The sequence below is a fragment of the Rhinopithecus roxellana genome, chromosome 17 (assembly GCF_007565055.1).
Source record: "Rhinopithecus roxellana isolate Shanxi Qingling chromosome 17, ASM756505v1, whole genome shotgun sequence".
Lineage (NCBI taxonomy): Eukaryota > Metazoa > Chordata > Mammalia > Primates > Cercopithecidae > Rhinopithecus > Rhinopithecus roxellana.
The window spans coordinates 75,383,889-75,407,141 of record NC_044565.1 but is presented as its reverse complement, the minus strand read 5'-3'; the positions used below and the strand labels follow the sequence as shown (position 1 = coordinate 75,407,141).

Genomic DNA, 23,253 nt, shown 5'->3' with positions numbered 1-23,253 from the left:
ATGGATGTACATGATTTATTCAGTCACCTCTTGTGCAGGGCATTTGTTTTCTTTCCTCCCCTAACCTTTCCCTGGCCCATCTTGCCCCAATCCTGATTTTCTTTTTATAAACAATGCTGCAATGAACCTCCACGTATGCACCTGTAGGAACGCTTCAGTAAGAAAATTTCTTTATACATGGAATACCACTAAGTCATAACCAAGAATAAAATCGTGCATTTTGCAGCAACATGGGTGGAACTGGAAGTCACTATCCTAATTGAAATTACTCAGAAACAGAAAGTCAAATACTGAGTGTTCTCACTTATAAATGGTAGCTAAACAATGGGTACACATGGACATATGGAATGGAATAATAGACACTGGAGACTCCAAAATGTGGGAGTCTGGAAGTGGGGTAAGGGTTGAAAAATGACCTGTTGGGCACAGTCCGCTATTCGTGTTATGGGTACACTAAAAACACAGACTTTACTTACCACCACGCAATACATGCAGGTAAGAAATCTACACTTGCACCCCTAAATATATCAATATAAAAAAATTTTAAGTTACTTTCATCAGTTTTAAGAGATCCTAGATTGTAAAATGTATCTTGATATAATAGATGTTAAAAATTGGGAAAAATACCTGTGGACATGGTTATATATCATAATTATCAGATGACCCCGATCTCAGGGATGGTGAAGTGCAAAATATAAAGCAAAGTGTAGCTTAGATCAATGATACAGACTTCAGTTATAAACGCTGTTGGATATAAATATATTAATATACAGAAATGACTAATATAAATATATGATGATAATTAAAGTGTAGGAAAATGCTAAGATGATAAAACCCAACTGTCAAAAGTGAGTGTCTTTAAGGAGCAGAGTTCAATTGTGATGGCATAGGTGGAGGGGAATATAACCTCTTTGGCTATTTTAATACTTTAGGAGGAATACATGTGATTTGTGGAAAAAATTAGACAATGAAAAACCACTGCATAAGTACAAAAGATTTGAGGTAGTATAGCATTGTGAGAAAATGACTCAAAAGCCTCACTGAACTCACATTAACAGTGATTTCACTTTTGTCTCCCCGTGGCATCTGCTTCCAGGGCCCGAAACAACCAGTAAAGCTAGTAATTAGCCTCTTGCTCTACCTACATCCTCCCAGCCCTTGCAACAACCCAAGACAGATGTAGACGCCTCCATTTCACAAATGAGCTGTACAGGGTGAAGTTTTTTCCCCTGGTCATGCAGCTGCTATGGCAGTGCTGGATTCCAGACTCAGCGCCCTCTGGCCCAGTTCTGCCCTCTCTCCATTCTGGGCCTGCTATCATTGCCATCTAGGGCTTTGCGCATTTGCTCTTTATCCTTGGCTATTCATTTTCTTCTTACGGGAATTCCCAATTATTTTCTCTTTCATGCTACATTGGTTTTCAGCTATTTCTAAACTGGAAAGCTAATTTATTATATAGCTTGAAAGAAATATTCTAATTGAATTCACTAAAAATTAATGCATTTCCTCTTTTCAAGCAATTTTTCCCCTCTCGACTGTTCTGAGAATATATTCATAATAAACTCCTTTGCTTTCTACTTGCACATGATCCTTCTACCTTTAACAAGTCAACTTTACAAAAGGATACACTGAACACTTTCGAGTGCTTTCCTTTAATGAGAAGGTGCTATGACGGTAAAAAGGGAAATTGGCAGTCAGTGCACAACTCAACGGTCACCAGACAGCCCAGCCAGGAAGCACGAAGCCAGCACCTTCCAGGCCTCCTCCAAACTGGGAGAGGGGATGAAACTGGGAGCTTAGCCTGTCTCATCTTTTCCAGTTGGCCAAAGGTTTAAACCCAGATAGATCTAGAACTTGAAAGGAAAGGAGATTTGTTGAAATATTTCTTCGATTACTTTCTAAATCCTTCCCTTTTTGTTCTAACCCGTTTCTTATACCTCCATATACAGAGGTTGACATGAAAATTTGGACTTTGACCCACAGTGATTTTCTACCGTCTCTAATATACGTTTTGGTCCAAGTAGAAACTGTTAGGAATGAGAAGAATTGTAGTAAAAAATGAACTGCCAGGAAATATAAATTCTAAGCCTATGCCACTGATTGCTAAGTTATGTTTCTTTGGGTCATTTATCATTCACTGGGGAAATGGAATGAGGGCTTCAAAAATTAATGACAGGGTCGGGAGTGGAGGTAAACAGGAGCGAAATATTTATGCAATCCTGCCCTACACACACACACACACACACACACACACACACACACACACACACACACATAATGAAAATAAGATATCAGGAGTGAAGGCGAAGATATGGAAGAGAAACGTCAGGATGCAAAGGAGGTGAGATGAACTTGTCCCCAAAGGCCTCCTGCAGAAGGAACTGGATATGGGCTCACCTGAATCCTTCATGGGGCAGAGGGCACACTGCATGCCCCAGGCCTCTCCATACAGACAGCAGCACTCAGTGTACGTCGTCTGCTTGCCCACAAGAGGCCGGCTACACACGTACTCATCACTCAGATGTTCCCAGCACAAATCTTGGTAGACATCAGTTTCTTCTATTTGTTCTGAAAGGGAAAACATAGTTCCATGAAAATTGCACAGTTATTCCTATTTATAAACACTGTGTTGGAAGCCAGCAAGTCTCCAAGCTTCCATCTAAGAGTGACTTCCAAGTAAAAGTCTGAATCCAGTCTGGTCTTTGAATGGATCAATTCTCTGTCATCTCCAACTGGGTGTCATTCCATCAGCTGAAATTCCACCTGCCCATCCGGTCCCAACACAATACTTCTCTCTACAGCTTCCTACTGTTATATACAATGCCCACTATTTTGCCTATCCGTCACAAACCTGATGGGCTTCTCATTCTTCTAATCTTCACTTTTTCATTTACTCCTGTCAAACCCTACCATTTCTTTCCATGTAACAGTTATTGAATTCACGCCTTCTCATCCATTTAATCTGCCAAAGCCCTGGACCAGTGACACTTCATCCTGGAGTCTTTAATTCCTACCTTTCAACTGACTTCATCCAAAGCAGGCTCCTGAGGCGAATGATAGATGATGCCAATTATCAGCAGCTTTTTGCCAATTATCAGTAGCATCAGGGATGACAGGAGTTTCTGTCAGTGGACTTCTGGGCTCTCCACCACCTTGTTGAACTCCACCCTCTGCTCTGCTGAGCCTTATCCACTCCCTCCACTCTGCTGAGCACACCTAATTATCTTTCCCTGAATTACATTTCCCTCAGCTGCCTTTGCAGGTTAGGGATGATGAACCCTCAGCCATGGAACAACCCCACCATCTGCTCAGCCACTCCAGGGTCCATACTTAATGAGTATGTCCAGGCTATTAAATCTCTTGCATACTGATGATATGCATCTTGTTATTATTTCTGTAAGTATCTCATTTTAGTTATTTCAAAATACCAAAGGAATTCATTTTTTCTATTTTCCAATGGTTCACAATTTTAGTTAAAAGGAAAACCTTATGATATTTACTTGGACACAGGTTTGCATCTCCTGGAAACATACCGTTTGACTCAGCCGGTCTTATACATCTTTTTTCTGATGCATCCAGGACCATGGGGTGAGTACAGAAGCAGTTGTAAGAGCCCTCTGTATTAACACACTGGCCATCAATACAACTACTGGGGTCTTGACATTCATCCATATCTTAAGAGAAAAAAAATATTACTAAAGAAAATCAGCCATCAGTTGTACCTCATACACTCACCAAACTTGACACATTGCTCTATTTAGTCCAGATTCCAGGGGCTGCCACTTTTAATTAACCACACATTATCATCCAAAAGAGAGTGACTCTGACTATAAAAATGTAAGCTGCTCAGACTGAAAAACAACATTGCTGCTGCTGCTGACATTAAATAAGGAAAGAAAACATTGATGAACAGGATATGCTTAGAAATTTAAGATAAAATGGCTCCTTATGATAACTTTTAAAATTATTGCCTTTTGCTATGTTTTTCTGCCTAGTATATATGGTTTTCTGCTTAAGCATTAAAGTCTGGGTCAGGATTTAAAATGGCTCTCACTTGCACAGTATGAGTGATGAAACAGGAGGTGCCACAGACCAAAAGAACACTTCAGTTATACCAGTGGCCTGAATTATAATTCCACAGTGAATATTAACTCTTTGTTTGAAATACATTCAAACAGTAGAATGGAGGTGGTTTTTTTTTTTTTTCCTTAAATTGCGGTTAAGAAAAAGATCCCTAAAACATTTACACATCTTTTCAACATATGATTTAGATTCAAGGAAATTGTTTTTACTACATAGCATAGTTATTTTTTCCATCTGTATATTTTCACAGTACACCATACTATATCCCCTTAAAGCTTACCAAAGCACTGCAGTTTCACAGGATCGTAGTATGTCCCTTGCTTACAGTAGCATTCATATCCAGGCCGAGTGTTCAAACAGAAACCATTTTTGCAGATTTCTTGTCCAAAAAGTAGGCATTCATCTGCATCTATTGGGAAAAAATTGAGAAATACAAAAAGGAGTTAGGTTTGATCTTTCAATTAAAAAGAGTATAACCAGATTTGGGGCTTTAAGTTAGATATTATAATATTTATATTCCAAAGAATCCTACAGAAACAGCAATATTCTTAAAATAAGGCCTAATTGGCAGGCATAAAAACATAAACAGATGTAGTTTGTCTGTGATATTTGAGAAGCAATGGCCAAACCATTATTGGAGAAGTGTATTTGTAAATATGGTTTCTGAGATGCTACCTCATATTTGATGAAATGGTCTATGGTTCCATAGTGGCATCAACAGAAGGATATATACCTTTTAAGAAACATGTTCTATAATGTATATTCTGGCCCATTCACTAGTTGAGATGTAGAACGTTTCCAAGAAGGTTTGGTGGAACTTGAATGCAAGTCTTTCTTGATAAAAGAAAGCACAATTTGCTAAGGGGGTTAGCAGACCCATTCCCCCATAGAATTAACAGTTTGCTATCTCAGTTTACTCAGTGATAAATTAGAGACAATAGGAACATCTACCTAATAAGAGTGGAAGGATGAAATGAGATAATCCATGGCTAGGACTCAGTATATACTCTAGCATAAGCAGATACTCAAAAGTGTTATCTGTTGCTTTTACTGCTATTATTAGCATTAGTTCTAGCATTTTAGAGCTAATGTCATCTATTCCTCATTTTACAACCTGAAGACTCCATAGAGGATTTGCTTAAAGTTACACAGATAGAAAATGGCAAAGCCAAGCCTAGAACATATGGCTGGTTGGATCTGAATCCAATCTTCCAACCATTAACAGCACTGCTAAAATAGGAAGAGGAGGAATTTATTTTCATATAAAAGAGAAGATGAATTTATGGTGAAATCAGAGCTCTGTACCTTAATATGAAGGGAGATTTAACGACATCCCTGCAAAAACATAGTAATGTATATTTGTGAATTTGGAAACCATTCAACGCGTATTATAAACCAAGTCTTCTCATTATTTAATTGGACCAAATCATAGATGTATTTAAAAAAACACAAATGGAATTTCTTATCCAGCTACTGAATTACACCATATTATTCAAACACTAGTTTTCCAAAAATTGACAATAAAAATGATTTTATAGTCTGTTTCCCAGCTACTTAGCAGTCTTCAGTATTAAACTATAAAGGAAAAAAATAACTTTGTATATAAAAGGTAATATCTCTATCATGAAAATGTCAAAAGTGAGTGGTTAATGAGGAAATATTCATACATGTGGATATTCACCAACATTAAAAGGCTGCACATTTATTTTAGAATTACATAATAGTAGCATTAAATATATAAAACATGTCTACTCTGGTTGTCTTCTCTTCCATTTCTCATTATGAACTTGTGGCCACTGGTAAAAGGCCCCACAACAGTAGGATAAAGTCTAAAAATACAAGAACCTTAGCTTTGTTGATGACCATAAAGACAACTAGTGGTCAAATTTATATGATCATAATTTATATGATTTCTATTAAGCATCTAGAATAAAATAATATATTTAGTAAGTATGTACTAGGTACAGAATTTGTTAAGTACTTTCAGATACATTATCTTATTTAATCCTTATCATAACCTTTGAGAAATTATTCCTATCTCAGGGATGAAGAGATAGAAACTCAGAAGTTCACCTCCCAATGTCTACTTCCCAGCATCACACAGTTTGTGTTCTGACTCCAAGTCCATGGGGACTTTCTTTTAATGGTAGAATTAAGGACTTTGTAATCAGTTTTCATGACTAAAAAGAACTCTAATTCTGTGAAACCCAAGCCATGCATTCACTTGAGTATCTCACATATATACAATGTGTTGAAAATTTGTTTCCACTTGATTCTGACCTTTATAGTTCTCACCACCAGCTTCCGAAGAGGATTCTCCAGCAGGCACAAAACCTTTCCCTTTGGGACACATTTCAGTGAACTCAGCTGATTTTAGAAGAGACAAAACCAAGAAAAGAAATAAGTTGAAAAGAAAAAACAAAGAATCAACATCTTCCATGAATGCATGTTTCAAGTTCAGTTTTGCTTTCTCAGACTCGGTAACTTTAAGGCAATTCCAGCAAATAAATTTAGTACAATCTCAAAAAATTATGGATTAAGTGCAAAGAAATCTAATGACTTCATAGATTTTCTTACACTTTTTAATTAAAAAAACCTCCAAGTTCACTCATATTTTCTTATTCATGCTTTACTTGATATTATAACTATTATTTTTCCATGACTGTGATGTCTAGTTTCTTAAAGGTTTAATAAGAATCAATTACACAAAATCTTAGCTTCAATACACAAACTCTAGTTACGAATAATGCTGTATCATTATTAGCAGCAAAGATTGATTTTAATTTTAAAGTGGAATAAAACTGAATTAACTTTCTGCCAAAATATCACACAGAACCTGAGTGTCACAGTACACTCTGATGAAGAGAAGTTCAAGGATTCATATTAAGATGGGATGCGGGTGCTGGATCTAGCGCTGAATGAAACTCACTATGTGGTAAGTCGCCTTGAGTTGGCTGTGGGAGTGAGTGTCATCATTTCAAGGCCCAGGGACACCATATGACCAAACACAAGTGTGACTCGACCACTCAGCAGATTCTTACCAGTTCCCAAGACCGGGCAGGGGAAGATTTCACAGTTATCTCCCCATCCCGCACCCGATGTACAGCAGCATTCTTGTTTCGTGACATTGGGGGCCAACACATTATCACAGAGACTGGCGTCATTGAGATTATAGTAGCATTCTTTCTTTTCTTCTTTGGGTTGATCTACATCTAAATCTAAATGGAGTAGAGAAGGTAAAGAGTGACAATAGGACACATCAGAACTACCTAACACAACTCGTAGAGAATGCAATGGGTGAAAGAGTGACCGTGTCAATAGCATTTGCTTTATAGAAAATGCTTTCCACTTTCAGTGTCAGATTCTTCCACTTTGAGATAAAAATGCACTTGAATCCTGAGTTTTGGTGGAATTCTAACATACCCCAAGAGTGTAAATCTGTCAAAACCATTTCCTTTTACGTGAACCAATTATTTTATTATTGTAGATTTGGCTGTGAGTAGAGTTTCCATATCTGCTTTTCTTGCCAAATATAGGGCCATTTGTTACTGAGCTATAACACCTACTTAAATCAATAAAAATTTTCCCCAACACTTGACCAGGGGTCTGAGCCCACACATAATATTTAACCCTTAGGTAGTTATTTGAATCAACCATGCTCCCAATCTCTTCTGAAGACTGCACAGAAGAAGATAACTAGGAAAATACTGCTGTAACCTGGAGCCTATTAAATAACCTTTCATCACTGAAAATCTAACTACTTAAATTGTTGCAAATATATGACTTTGAATGAAATAATGAGTGCCAGCTAAGCCTCAGGGTAGAATTTCAAATCTGGGTTCTAGTCCCAGCTCAAGTGCGTCCTAGAGGAAAACATATTCTAACAGATTCAGCTTAACCCTCTGTGTGATAAAACACGAAGGAGATGATATGAAAGAATACAAACGATAAGAACAAAATCCACCCACTTTCAGATAAGGAAACAGATTGAATTCGATCAGATATGAAGTCTTTGAACAAGTCTGTGCTTTTAGAAAATGATCACTATTTTGTGACTAGACTTGGAAAGTAGTCACACCCCTTCTCTCCTGTATGCTATAGAGTTCAAATTACTGCCTATGATCCAGTTTGAATTTATTAACTGTTTTTATTTAATGCAACATCAAATAAGAAGCTGACTACTGTCATAATAATTACTTAGATTAATTCTAATGAAATATTGTCACTAGAACTCTGCTACTTCCAGATTCTTGGACTCAAACTGTAAGGTCAAAAGGAAGACATTTACTGGTGAGGGTAAGAGTTTAATGTCCGCACATACTTACACTTACCTTTGTTTTGAAGTTAGCAGATAATTGTATGAGCAGAGAAATTAAATAAATTATTTTTACAATATCTTCCTATATGTTTATTTTGGCAGGGCCTAGTTGACAGTGGGAATTTTACTAACATATTAAATAGTAAATGTGTTTCTAAAATATAAACTCATAAAATTCTATCAGAAAAGCTACTGCCCTTTCTTTCCTCTTCTGGCATTAAAAGCAAGCAAAGCAGCAAACAAACCTTGGAAATATACACTCCTCTCAGAACACAGAGTATCAGTGAGACTATAAAGATCCCTCATCTAGTTGATTCTGGCCAATTCTCTGATTATTTTGTCTTTGACAGATTTCAGCTTGGACAGTAAGTTAGCATTAACAGCTGATGACAATTGTAAACCTAGAACAGGTGTCCAGGAAAAAACTCAAATGCTGATTTCTATGCAGCAGTTTATGAAGTGGTTTTAAATCATTTCCTCGTGTGTGAAATTGGGTAAAACCTGCCACTTTCCTCATCTGGTCTAGCTTGCTTCAAGTGTGCAGAGGACTGAAATTCACTTTGTGCACTCTTGACGGAAAGGATCTTCGTTAGAAGGGCCTTCGAGCTCTTAGACATGGAATTACTTGGGAAAACTAAGAGTACGTATTTTAAATTGTTACTAAATCAATTATGAACCCTACAGAAAATTTTATAATCTCTCCCTCAACACAGTGAATAAATTGTCAGCCTGTTACTACTACCAATTCTGCTCAATTATTTTCTTCAGCTGGTCCAAAAATGTAGCTAGCTATTAATAAATAATAGTGAGAAATACAAATCAAAAAAGCAACAGGGTTTTGGTAATCAGGTTTATTCTATGGTTTGTGCTAAAAGAAGGCTCAATTTTTTTCCCCTCATGTACAAAGTTGTAAGTATGTCATGGTGTTTATTACAAAATGGAATACTTGTAATAAGGCCTCAGTGAAGATTATACTCACAGGTAATTAGAAACTATAGGCTTCTCTTGAGTCAAAGCATGTCAAAATTTATAAATATATATGAATTTAAAATCTGAAATATATTTATATATAATTTTATGTATTTTAAACACACACACATATATATAGACAAATACATATATGGTAAACATTGTTTTGTTTACTAAAACGTTTGTTACACTCACTCATAAAAACAAAGAAAATAAAACAATCTTTGCCTTTTTGGGGAAAGAAGCAGATTACTTCCCAAAAGGGAAATAATCAACAATATAATTGTAATTATTCAGGTTTTACACTGGTTGTTAAAAGTTTTGGTCTTATTTTCTAAGACGTTTGAAAGTTCAATGTTTATACAGCTGAAACTGAGGGTTAGTCAGGCCCTCATCTGTGTTTGGAAAGAAATTCAAATTCTTTTTTAAAAACTAGTCCACAAAGGTCATTCTGGGAAAAGCTACAATTTCCCTATCTTCCTAGTCTTTAAGTAATTAACTTCCTAGAGCATTTTTCCATTGGGATAAAACTCTGGTCAGTAAATATGTGATAATGTAATTTCTTAAAGAAATTCTTGTAAGAGTTTAGTTCATTGCTGCCGGGGTGCAGGGTTTCTATATTGGAAACTAATTTTAAAAGATCAAATCAATAGTCATAGAAAGTGCCAAGTATTAAAAAAAATGAATCTTCTTTTTCTTAATGATATTATGAATAAGATTAGCTGTACTACATATCTCATGCCACAGACTTCTAAAAAATATATGAATCCTCCTTCAGACTTCTAAAAACTATATTAATCCTCCTTCAATATTTTCAGATTTGAGTTTTCAATTTGCATTAAGAGGTTGGCTTCACATTTGCATAAAAAGATCAAGTTTTTCATATTTTATTCTAGAGGTGTGGCTGGTAACAACAAGAAAGTTTGGTTTTGGACATTTTCTATGTTTTTTTCTGAGGGAACGTTTACAGAGGACTTTTCATGTGACCCATAGGGTGACTATATGAGATAGAAGGTGCTGGTAAATACAGCGTCCTCAATTCCCAGAAGAGAAAACTACTGTCGCTTTCAAGTGGCCTATGTCTACTGCTTTCCCCAAAACCCTTCTTTGGAGCTCAGGTTCTTATCTCACATAGCATGGGTTTGTTCTGCTTTGCCCTTTATTCTTTGTGTTTTTTTTGTTTTCATCTTTGAGATAAATGGGAAGAGGGACACAGATAATCTCTGCTGCTGGGGGTTCAGCAACAAGGCCACAAATAGTGCAATCATGTCCCCTGGCTCTGAATAGGAAGGAGTAGGTTTGAGCTGAAGACACCACCTATAAAGAGCCCCTTCTGGGAGCTCCTCCTGTCTTGGTTCATCAGCCTAAAGAGGGTGTGGGCCATTTGCTTGTAGGGCCATTTCCATCTTTAGTCTTTCCCCATAAATGTCTAATCTTAGGAATTACTGTTGGGATGAGAAAATCTACAACAGGTAGCTGGTCAAAGTGGATATGAGCTTTTTAAATGGGCTCTCCCTTTCCATTTACAATGTGTTCTGAAGGTTTTTATGAGCTAATCCTCTCTGAACCTTTTTGGAACAGTCAGAATTACTACAATGACCCAAGAGTAACACTGCTAATACACATCAATAAATAGTTACCCCCAAAGAAACAGCTGCCTGTAGTCCTGAAAAGAGATCAATGGATAAAACTCTGTGCATATGATGATGTTCAATAAATTACTTTCAGCAGAATTACCCAGGGCACTTTACTTCCTTTCTTATTTTAAAAATGCTACAGGTATTAACGTTTTTAATGAGAAAGAATTCTTTAATATTTCAAGGAGACATAAAGGAAAACTTAGAAATTCATATGCTTTTGTTTTGAGTTTTCTCATACAAGAACTTGGAAAATGAGAAATGTGTTTTTCTTTTTTTTTTTTTTTTGAGACAGAGTCTCACTCTGTTGCCCAAGCTGGAGTGCAGTGTTTCAATCTTGGCTCACTGCAAGCTCCACCTCCTGGGTTCACGCCATTCTCCTACCTCAGCCTCCCAAGTAGCTGGGACTACAGGCACCCACCACCATGTCCGACTAATTTTTTGTATTTTCTATAGAGACGAGGTTTCACCGCTCAATCTCCTGACCTCGTGACCCACCCACCTTGGCCTCCCAAAGTGCTGGGATTACAGGCATGAGTGACCTCGCCCGGCAGACATTTCTGATCTTAAAGCTTGAAACTTAACATTTGTCTTATCTGAGTTCCTTTCTCAGGAAATGACCTTCAGGCCTCTTAAAAAAAAGTATCAAAGAACGGAAACTCACCAGATCACCACATCCTGACATGAGATGCTGATCCCTGATTCATCATGATGCTTTCCCTTTCCCCGTCCCTCCCTTGCTCTTGTTTTCTTATACATTGTTACATTTCTTCCCCGTTACATAAACCCCTAGTTTTAGTCCATCAGGGAAGTGGATTTGAGACTGAGCTCCCATCTCCTTGGCCATAGCACCCAATTAAAGCCTTCTTCTTTGGCAATACTTGTAGTCTCAGTGATTGGCTTTCTGTGCAGTGAGCTAGAACCTAGACCAAACCCCTGGTGTTCAGTAACAGAAAGTGGATAACTTAAGATGGTAAAACATGTTAAAGCAGTCAAAGTGAAGTTTAGAAAAAAAAGCACAAGAGTAAAAACACTTAAAAGAGGATCTCTCCACATAGTTCTTGCTCTTAAAGAGGTCTTAAGGAGTGAACTGGAGGCTTTACTCCCAGGACACACACACACACACCTAGGCCTCACTGCACAGGGATGGGTAGACAAGGCTATCAGGGAAGGATGCCTGGTGGAGCTGACATCTAGTGAAGGCATTATAAGAGAATGGAGAAAATGAGCCAGGGACAGTGAGAGGGTGAGGAGAGGAGAAAGTCAGGGATATTACTATAGAGTGGAAAAGCAGGGAGAAGAAAAATGAGCAGAAATGGATGAATGAAGGGGCTCCTGAAAGCCAAATAAAGTACCGTGGGCCCAGCCCTCTGTATTCATGGGTTTCACATCTGTGAATTCAATCAACTGCAGATCAAAAATATTTGAAAAAATAAAAAGCATACAAAAACAATACAAAACAACAGTATAGAGTAACCATTTACATGTCATTTATATAGTATTACGTATTATGAGTCATCTAGGGATGATTCAATGTATACACGAGGATGTGCATATGTTATATGTAAATACTATGCTGTGTTCGGGGCCCTGGAACCAAGCTCTCTTAAATACCAAGGGACAGCTGTACTGCAGAGAAAGAAAAACGAGAGAAGAGTACAGAGTCAGAATAGGAAGCACATATGGAGATGGGGGAATGAGCAGATGTCACACAACACAAGCCTGTAACATTCCTGACACTCAGGCATCATGAGGGCCTGCAAGGATAAATGCATGAGTAAAGCAAATCCGAAGTGACACACAAAGTGTATGAAAACGTTTAAAAGGAAATGCACAAACCATTCCTCTTCAGGTTTAGTTTATGGCAAGTTCTAGGATCCAAAATGCATTTCTAATGCAACATTATGGGTATATCTTGTAGTATTAAGACCAGCCTGGGCAACATGGTGAGACCTTGTCCTACAAAAAAATTTTAAAAACAAGCTGTGCATGGTGGTGTGGGCCTGTAATCCCAGCTACTCAGGAGGCTGAGGTGGGAGGATCACTTAAGCCCAGCAGGTCAAGGCTGCAGCAAACCATGACCATACCACTACACCACTCCTGCCTGGGCAACAGAGCGAGATCCTGTCTCAAAAAATAAAAATAAATGAAGGTACAATGGTGTGTGTGTGTGGTGTGTGTGTACAGTTTTAGTTTGTCACTTTGATTGATATGTCAGGTCATTAAAACACTGCCACCTCTTTATCAGAAACTCAGATATGACTTTAGGTACTATCTATAGCAAGCAGAAAATCTTATAAAAGCAGTTTGGCTTTTATACCAAAAAGATGATACCTTCTCATTATCATCGCTGGATGTGGGAAGAAACTTGACTCAGTATTTTTTTAAAAAACAAATGAATGTATTTTCCTCAGCCTTACCTACATTTACGGTATAGATCCATTACAAATACACAATAGGACCTCAGGAGTTTTATGGCCTTTTACAATATTTGCATTATAAATACTGTGGTCTTACTTTCTTTAATATTTTTTTCCTACCAAAAGTCTTTTTTTCCAATCAGAAATAATGTTTATAAAACTCTTTCAATGTTAAATTTCTTTAACAGGTTAACTAAACACATTTTAAAAAACAGACTCTGCCACATATAACAGTTGACTGATTGTTACATGTGGTTTCCTGCCTTTAAAAAATGTGTACATGCACAGCCGGGCACGGTGGCTCACGCCTGTAATCCCAGCACTTTGGGAGGCTGAGGTGGGTGGATCATGAGGTCAGGAGATTAAGACCATCCTGGCCAACATGGTGAAACCCTGTCTCTACTAAAAATACAAAAACGAAATTAGCCGGGCATGGTGGCGGGAGCCTGTAGTCCCAGCTACTCAGGAGTCTGAGGCAGGAGAATGGCGTAAACCCGGGAGGCAGAGCTTGCAGTGAGCTGAGATCATGCCACTGCACTCCAGCCTGGGCAACAGAGCGAGACTCTGTCTCAAAAAAAAAAAAAGTGTACATACACAAAACCTGTAGTGTGCCTTTCTAGGAAGGGAACAGGGATCCTGTTTGAGTTCAATTGTCAGAACTACCAAGATGAGTCCAGTGGGGAGACATTCTTTTTTTCTTTTAATTTAATCTCTTCCAATTTAACTCAAGCAATCTGAAGCAGCACTTCTTACATGGAAGTGTGAACAGACATTTCCTTACTTAAGTGTGCCCCTATTAAATCTTTGAAAAAATGAAAAATTATTTTTATTCTGTAGAAGTAGCTAGGAATGGGGGGGATGGGTTATTAAAGGGACATGTGCTTCTAATGTGGAGAGGCAATTTATTCAACAGTTAGTGAGTGTCTACCATCCATCAGGCATCGTGCTAAGCAGTGAGCTGTTTTGCAGTGGATGCAGAGAGAATAAGATTCAGAGGCTGTTAGTCACAAAAATAAGGCACGTGGAGAGCAGAGAGGCAGAATCCCGTAATTCCACCTTGGGGATTTGGGGAATGTGTGACAACTTGGTGAGAGTCGAGCAGACTTTTAAAAAGGCTTGAGAGATATTTCAGGAAAGGCTAACAAGAAGACAGGCACAGTGGCTCATGCCTGTAATCCCAGCACTTTGGAAGGACAAGGCAGGCAAATCACTTGAGGTCAGGAGTTCAAGACCAGGCTGGTCAACATGGCAAAACCCTGTCTCTACTAAAAATACAAAATTAGGTGGGCATAGTGGCACAGGCCCGTAATCCTTGCTACTAGGGAGGTGGAGGCACAAGAATCACTTGAACTCAGAAGGTGGAGGTTGTGGTGAGCCAAGATCACGCCACTGCACTCCAGCCTGGGCAATGGAGCAAGAGCAAAGTCATCATCTTGGGAAAGCATAATTATTCGGGGTAACCATGAGCAGGGCATGGGCTTGGATGTAGGTATGGGGAGTGTAGGACAGAAAGCTAAACAAGCAGGTTACATTACAGAGGATAAAGGATATTGCTGCCCTGCTAATGCATTTGGACTTCATGCTATAAAGCAGTGGCAAGCAGTTGAAAGACTGAACGATTTAAACCCAGATCTGTGTTTTGAAAACATTAAATCTGGCAGCAGTGTGGAGCAGGAATTGATGAGAGAGGCAGGGAGAGAAGGCAGGAGGCTACTGGAATGATCCAAGTAAGTGATGCTGGAAGACTGACCCAGGGAGGCAGCATCCAGAGCAGGGAGAGATTTGAACACCCTGAAGGTAGAACTGACAGGATGTTATGATAGACTGCTTGGATGACGAATGGGGAGACAAAAAATGTATGACTTCAGAATTTCTAGTATCGATGTCTGGCAATTAATAAATAGACACGGCTGGGCGCGGTGGCTCATGCCTGTTATCCCAGCACTTTGGGAGGCCGAGGCAGGTGGATCACAAGGTCAGGAGTTCACGACCAGCCTGACCAACATGGTGAAATCCTGTCTCTACTAAAAATATAAAAATTAGCCGCGTGTGGTGGTATGCACCTATAATCCCAGCTACTCAGGAGGCTGAGGCAGGAGAATCCCTTGAACCCGGGAGGCAGAGGTTGCAGTGAGCCAAGGTCGTGCCACTGCACTCCAGCCTGGGCGACAGAGCAAGACTCCATCTCAAAAATAAAAATAAATAAATAAATAAATAAACAGACACAAGTAGAGGAAATGGTGATTAATTTAGGTTTGAATAACTGTCAGCCAGAGAGGCTTACAAGACACCCTGGAAGACAAAGTCCAATAGGCAGCTGGAAATAGGAGCATGACACTCAGAACACAGGTCGAGGCAGAAGATATTTACTTAGCAGGCAACATCATATAAGTAACAGTTGACTCCAAAGCAGATAAAACATCCCAGGAGAAAAACATAAATAAGAAGAGAGCTAGGCATGCAACTGCCTGGGATGTTATTATTTAAGGAATGGGCAGGAGAAGAGGAATCTGAGAATGAGACAGGAACAGACTCGTCCAAGAGGCAGGAGAATGCAGGGAACAGTAATGTCGTGAAATCAATCACAGGGCAAAGATGGGGGAAAAGATGAAAAACCAGTGTCAAATGTTTCAGAAGACGACTCTGGGATGAGACTAACGAGTTTAGTATATAGAAGCTCACTGACGGCTCACTTAGATGAAAAGTCAGAGGGCCTGATTTCAGTGCACTGAAGGTCAAATGGAAGATGGTTCTGCTGAGGCAGGGGAATATGGATGTCCTTTCAGAGTCCAGAGGTCAAGACGGTGATAGATATCGGATGGTGATACTGCAGGGGACTTTCTTTTTGATTTATTTTGTATTTGCCAATTTTCTATGATTAATGTGTATTATCTTAATAATGAAAAACAAAATGAAAAAAGCCAATTTTGAGAAGAATTTGGTGTCTTGGTGTCCTCAGCCCTAAAAGTAGAAATGGTGAAGTGGGAAGATCCCTGAGCTGGGTTCCTGAACCAATTCTGCCATTCATTAGCTATATAACCTTAAGAATAACATTTAAGATGTTTCTCTGGGCCTCAGTGTCTTTACCTATAAATAAAAAAAATTGAGCTGGAAAAATCACTAAGGTGGTTTCTAAATGCAGAAGTCTAGGATATAGTTCATGATGTGGGAATAAGATCCCAAATGTATTAGCGAAAACTGATATTTAAAGAAACCCTATGATAAACTGTTGAGTAAAGTGAAGAATTACTTTATAATACAACGAATCACCCCAACCTATATGCTTTATACTTTCTGATTTTGTTTGCTTTTCTTAAAGTGAAGAATACCTATATGGATTATAATATGCATGTTTTTCATTGTGCTCTTTTCATTATACCTTCTGTTTTAAGAATAAGATTCCGTTCCTACCACAGAATTTCCTCTGTACACCAATCAAGGAAGAGAACAGCATTTTGTGGGTAAGGTCTGAAGGCTGCAGTTGCCAAGATTAAATATTTACTGCTTCCCTTAGAGTGCCCAAAGACATAAAGTTTTTACTGAGCAATTATCACAGGCACTAAGGAAATAATAGCATCAGACTATATTTTATATCCATACCTCCTTAAATGTGATGAGTGGCCTGGTAGGGACTTTTTTTTAGTTACTTCTTTTTCAGATGCTTTTAGGCAATGCACAGCAATGTAAACTAGTGGCCAAAGGCCCAGGCAGTCAAAAACATTAAGGCAGACCTAAAAAATACACATGTGGGAAGCAAGAAAGTTTAGAAATAAAAACCCTAGGGCATGAGCATTCCGAAGTACCTTAAAGGTTCATCTGGGACAATACCCTGCTGGAAGTGGGTGCTCTTCTGCCAGTGGGTATCCCACCTGTTCTTGGATGCCTTTGCAGGAAGCACTCCAGTATTTTGTGAGGCTACTTTTTGCTGACTAGCTCTTGTTAGTTATTGGAAAGCTCTTCCGGATACTGACCTGAAATCTGCCTTCCTAATACCCTACGCCATTGCCCTAGTTCTGTCTTCAGTATGATACCACATCAGATTATCATTGTTGGAATGAAGATTGTCCTGGGGGAGTTTTACAGCTGAATAAAAACGTGATAGCCTATGCTAGAAATCTATCTTCCCCTTCCTAAGCACTTTTCAGGAAGGATGAGATCTCAGCTTCAGTATATTATATATATAATGAAATTAATTTGAATCCTAGTCTAAAAACGTTTATTTATATTTGGCCTAAAATGTTTTGTTCTATGGAATAGCAGATTCTTTTACTGGACAGGGTACAAACTCTCTTAACTGGCCAACATTTAACCAACTTGCTGTGTTAACTGATGTTTTCTTGCCCTCTGTAAAACACCATTGCTGATGCTCACGGAAGGGAGAATGCTCAGAGCCGGACGGCTGTTCTTGCAGAGGTCCACACACTTCTGCTCCTATAGGCTGCGCAGTATGCAAATCAAGACTCACCTAGGTATATACTCAAACATTCTGTGTCAGTGTATTGATTATTGTACTTACATAATTTAATTAAATATTACATCAACCAGTACAATATGAATGTGACTAGAAGAGCTGTTTCTAGGGCAAGTTAAAGCTTTAGAAAGATTCGATAAAGTTGATTCAGTAAAAGAAATGCTATCAACTTAGGTGTGGACAAGACAAGTGTAAAAAATTGAGAAAAACTGTAAAAATCTAGAGGGATTTTACATTCGTTTGCTTTGGAAAAGGCTTTAGATTCTCCCTTCTACAAAGAAAGTGTAAGTAACACATAACAGATGGGGTTTATGCGGGATAGCCACACAAACTCCACAAATGAACCTCTACACAGAAAAAGACCATAGCCTTTCTCTTCAAAGATTGGTGCATGAATGTACTTTTTTTTTCTTTTTTCTTTTGAGACAATCTGGCTGTGTCGCTCAGGCTGGAGTGCAGTGGTGTGATCTCAACTCACTGCAACCTCGCCTCACGTGTTCAAGCGATTCACGTGCCTCTGCCTTACTGATTACAAGCATATGCCACCACACCCGGCTAATTTTTGTATTTTTAGTAGAGACAGGGTTTCACCTTGTTGGCCAGGCTGGTTTAGAACTCCTGGCCTCAAGTGATCTGCCTGCCTCGGTCTCCCAAAGTGCTGGGATTACAGGAGTGAGCCACCGCACCGGGCCAAATGTACTTATATCCTTTGAGTTAAAAATTAAATTTAGAAGATGTTACCTTTTATGATTTCCAGTTTTTAATCACCTTTTTCAAATAATTGATCAATTATTGGCTCTGATGAAATCAGACAGAAGGCTTCTGCTGAAGTTTATGGCTAAACTCAGTTTCTCAGGATACTGCTAGAAATTTTTTTTAAATGAAGACTGTCATAAGACAGTGTTAAGACTCCATACAATCAAAGTTCACTAACAACTATACAAATTGAGGCATGATAAAAGTAAAAGCTGCCAGGAGCTATACAAATGAATAAGCTCCACTAGTTACTGGTTGGGATCCAACAATTATCTTTTTATCTTCCTCTACAGAGTGTGATCGTTGGAATATCCTGCATTTTTTCACTTAACATTGTATCACATACGTTTATCTTTATCATGACTATCTAAGCATCATGTAGGCCATTTAATGGCTATATATTATGACATATGAATTAACTCATTCAAAATAACACTATAGGTAAGGTGCTACCCTATGGAACCAAGCAAAAATAAGAAAAAGACAGTTACTTAACCAATTCTGTTAGTGGTCAACCAGATTTTTTTGTTTTTTGGTTTGTTTTTTGCTATTGTAGATCCAATTAAAATGAAAAGTCTCTTCTTTATGGAATATGTATTGTTGTGGTGGTCATTAGAATGAAGAGAAATCCTGTCACCAGTAATAACCTGTCTCTTCTCTTTCACAAAGTTTTTGAATTACAGTCTGTTCATTTAATTCTGTACCCTTCACCTTTCTATATTTAATAACTGAGGAAATATGTGTGGGTGAAAATATTTTTATATTTCATTTCCTACTACTTGCAAAGACAGCTATTTTACACAGAACAAGTGTACCCTCCAGAGGAGTAGTGAAAGCTATTATTGAAGCATGGATAACACTGACTGAGAAAGAAAAAAAATGGTCTATGTTTCATTTTACTTGGCTCTCAAAGGACCATTTGGGCCTTTGCTTTCCCTGAAATACAACCAAGCTATAGCTACACAGCACAAACTAAAAGGGTGATTGGGAAGTTGATTAATTTATCTGGAAAACAGTCCAACTCTCTATTTCAGTTTGCACAGTGACGACACAGCCTAAATCAAATTTTAAGTGAACGCAAACATAGCCACTCTCTAGGCCAAATTCTGGAAAAACACCTTAAGAATTCCAAGTGGAAGTCTTTGTAGATCCTAAGAGGCCTATATATTGCTTTTAATTTAGAGACGTGTCAAAACACATTTCTCTAAGGGCCAAGAACGTATGGAGGATTATGCAACTTAATGAGATGGTGCCATATTAAATCCTGAGCTGATAGCTCTCTAAATTTTAAGCTATCCCCAGCAAACGTCCTCATCATTTTGGATCCTTTACCTTACTGGAGGCATCTCTGGTTTGGATAGAACATTAGAGGCCATCTAGCCCAAAGAGTCATCATCCACATCTTAATTCCATTGACAAGGCAGGCACAGAAGAACATGGAAGCTTCCAGAGACAGCACTGTGTCAGGACATCTGGCTAATTATCTCACTCCCAGCATTTATCCCAAAGCTGTGTGGGTGCAGGTCTTTGAGAGGAGCCTGCCATTCCCTTGCACAGTGTCACTGGGACTTACCTGTGGAGGTCCGGGAGCGGCACTGCCCGGTCATGGGGCTGTACTCTTGATTTTCATCAGCACACACGCACAGGAAGGACCCTTCCACGTTTTCACAGAAGGCTTCACCACACACCCCACTGAGCAGTTCACATTCATTCACATCTGGAAAAGGGAGCACAGGCCAAGTGAGATATGTGCCTCATTTATGACAGCTCTCTATTTTACCAGCTGTGCCAGGGCTAATAGTGTCTTGCTGAAAAGAAGGCGATCCCCGGAGAGCAGTCAAACCCCTTCTGCTCTTTTAGGGAAGGGGTTCTTTAAGGTAGAGCTGTCAGATTTGGTCTGGACAAAAGGACTATAAAAATTTAAGACAATTCTCAATTTAGTTTTTTTTTGTTTTGTTTTGTTTTTTTGTTTTTTTGAGATGGAGGCTTGCTCTGTCACTCAGGCTGGAGTGCAGTGGAAAGATCTCGGCTCACTACAAGCTCCGCCTCCCGGGTTCACGTCATTCTCTTGCCTCAGCCTCTCGAGTAGCTGGGACTACAGGCACCTGCCACCACGCCTGGCTAATTTATTTTGTATTTTAAGTAGAGACAGGGTTTCACCATGTTAGCCAGGATGGTCTTGATCTCCTAACCTCGTGATCCACCTGCCTCGGCCTCCAAAAGTGCTGGGATTACAGGAGTCAGCCACTGTGCCTGGCCAATTCCCAATTTAGTTTTAAAGGACACCCTGGAATTGTACTGCAAACCTAATATGTGCCCACTGACCATCTAGTTTTATCATTCCTGACTTTTCAACATAATGAAGTCTTAAATGACCCAACACTCTACTCTCAGTTTTTTTTTTTTTTTTTTTTTTTTTTTTTTTTTTTTTTTTTTTTTTTAGATGGAGTCTCATTCTGTCGCCCAGGCTGGAGTGCAGTGGCACGATCTTGGCTCACTTGCAACCTCTGTCTCCTGGGTTCAAGTGATTCTTCTGCCTTAGCCTCCTGAGAAGCTGGGATTATAGGCATGCACCACCATGCCCAGCTAATTTTTGTATTTTTAGTAGAGACAGGATTTCACCATGTTGGCCAGGATGGTCATGAACTCCTGACTTCAAGTGATCCACCTGCCTCAGCCTCCCAAAGTGCTGGGATTACAGATGTGAACCACTATGCCTGGCCTACTCTCAGTTCTTAATTCAAGCAAAGTTAGAATCACCGATACTTCAGTAACCACAGAATTAAGTTCATTTAAAAAGCTTTTAAAATATACTTAAATATCTGAAAATACAGGTATTTCTCTGGTAGCCAAAGCATCCATAATTATCAATAGAATTCAGATTACATATTCCTTTGAGAAATGAAGGAGAGACCCCTATAGATACTCATCAGGCTACATTAATCATTCATGTGAAACGAGTTGGTCCAATAACTAATCACTGATCTCAGGATGCCTTTTCAAATTCTGTTGATGTCCCACTGTGTAATTTCTATTTTGCTAAATGTTTTTCTTCTGTACTTAAATATACATAATTAAAATACAGTCAAGGAATCTCAGTGACAAGTACACTTTATTCAACATTTTGCAAGTACACAGCCCTAAAGAAAGGCTAATTTTATGTTTGATCTTGTCCAGTAGTGCTTTTTACCCTCTTTCCTCCTACAACATTTTATTTATGAGTATCCAGTTCAGCAAAGTACCTGAATTAAAGTCTGAAATGCTCACGTCTTATGCATTAAACATGTACAAACATTAGCTTTCATGAGCATACTTTGAAATGGTTTATACAAAGTTAAAAATTTGAGCAATTATCTAAATCATTCCAGAAAAAAAAATCATCCTTTCACCTGGTATACCCAGTTAATTGGACAAAAAGCTTATATATCTTGACTTATTTGAATAATTACCTCAGTTTTCCATTTCATTTGCATATAAAGAGATATAAATCCAATGAACTGATTTCACTTGTGAAAAATACCATAACGTAAAGTAAAGCAGAGTTGAAATATTTAATCAACCTAGACAGTCATATTGAGACCAGAAAAACTTAAGAAATTGCCAGTTCACATTTATCAATTTTAGGTAAATGTTCAATGGAACATTGTACTTTCCAACATGTATTATTGATGTGGCTAATAAACTTGATCTCATCAGACTGCAATAATTCAATCAAGAAATATTTCCTAGCTTACTTCTGTGGGGCAGGCCTGTACGGCCTGTATGTGAGGAAGCAATGATGAGCCAGCAGTCCCAACTCCTGCCTTCATGGAGCTTATAGTTGAGTTAGGGAAATTAACAAAATATTCGAAAACGCTTTGGTGAGCGTGAGGAGTGAAAAGTTCAGACTCAGTGAAAGCATGGAACAGCAGACCTTAAATGCAGGGGTGGGTTAGAGAAATGATACTGGAGCAAATAGCTGAAGGATGAGTAGGTGATAATGGGAGAGGTGCTGACTCATCCCTGTAGCTCTACAGAACACACAGGGTAAAGTGCATATCATAGGTGCTCAGTAAATATTTTTGAAAGAATAAATACAAATACAAATAAAATGACATTTGTTGAGTTCACCAAAATGATAACAAATATCCTTCTCTAAGGGTGGTGTTTCGTGTGCCAAGCTGAAATGTCAGCATGGGTTTAGTGTGCTCATCTAGCTGGTTAGAAATGAACATTAAGCAGCCGGGCGTGGTGGCTCACACCTGTAATCCCAGCACTTTGGGAGCCTGAAATGGGTGGATCACGAGGTCAGGAGATCGAGACCATCCTGGATAACATGGTGAAACCTTGTCTGTACCAAAAATACAAAAAATTAGCTGGGCGTGATGGTGGGTGCCTGTAGTCCCAGCTGTTCAGGAGGCTGAGGCAGGAGAATGGTGTGAACCCAGGAGGCGGAGCTTGCAGTAAGCCAAGATTGCACCACTGCACCTCAGCCTGGGTGACAGAGCAAGACTCTGTCTCAAAAAAAAAAAAAAAGAAAAAAAGAAATGAACATTAAGCAAGGGCTCTGGAGCTATGTGGACTCTAGACAGCTGACATGGTTTCCAGATATGGTTCAAC

At 38.8% G+C, this 23,253-nt stretch overlaps 1 protein-coding gene across 12 annotated transcripts in view; it reads right to left on the bottom strand.

The window, feature by feature from the left end:
• The window catches only part of LTBP1 (latent transforming growth factor beta binding protein 1), a 444,191-nt gene that overhangs the window by 33,038 nt on the left and 387,900 nt on the right, over positions 1 to 23,253 (bottom strand). For 11 of the 12 annotated variants that reach the window (XM_030921070.1, XM_030921073.1, XM_030921071.1 and 8 more), the window contains 6 exons: positions 20,228 to 20,371; positions 7,125 to 7,301; positions 6,364 to 6,450; positions 4,364 to 4,492; positions 3,534 to 3,674; positions 2,398 to 2,568 (listed from right to left, as the gene is read on the bottom strand). In XM_030921070.1, the coding sequence (XP_030776930.1) occupies positions 2,398 to 2,568; positions 3,534 to 3,674; positions 4,364 to 4,492; positions 6,364 to 6,450; positions 7,125 to 7,301; positions 20,228 to 20,371 (849 nt within the window). Of the gene's footprint in view, positions 1 to 1,510; positions 1,854 to 2,397; positions 2,569 to 3,533; positions 3,675 to 4,363; positions 4,493 to 6,363; positions 6,451 to 7,124; positions 7,302 to 20,227; positions 20,372 to 23,253 lie in introns of those variants that run through there. The other variant, XM_030921078.1, reaches the window with a different exon arrangement.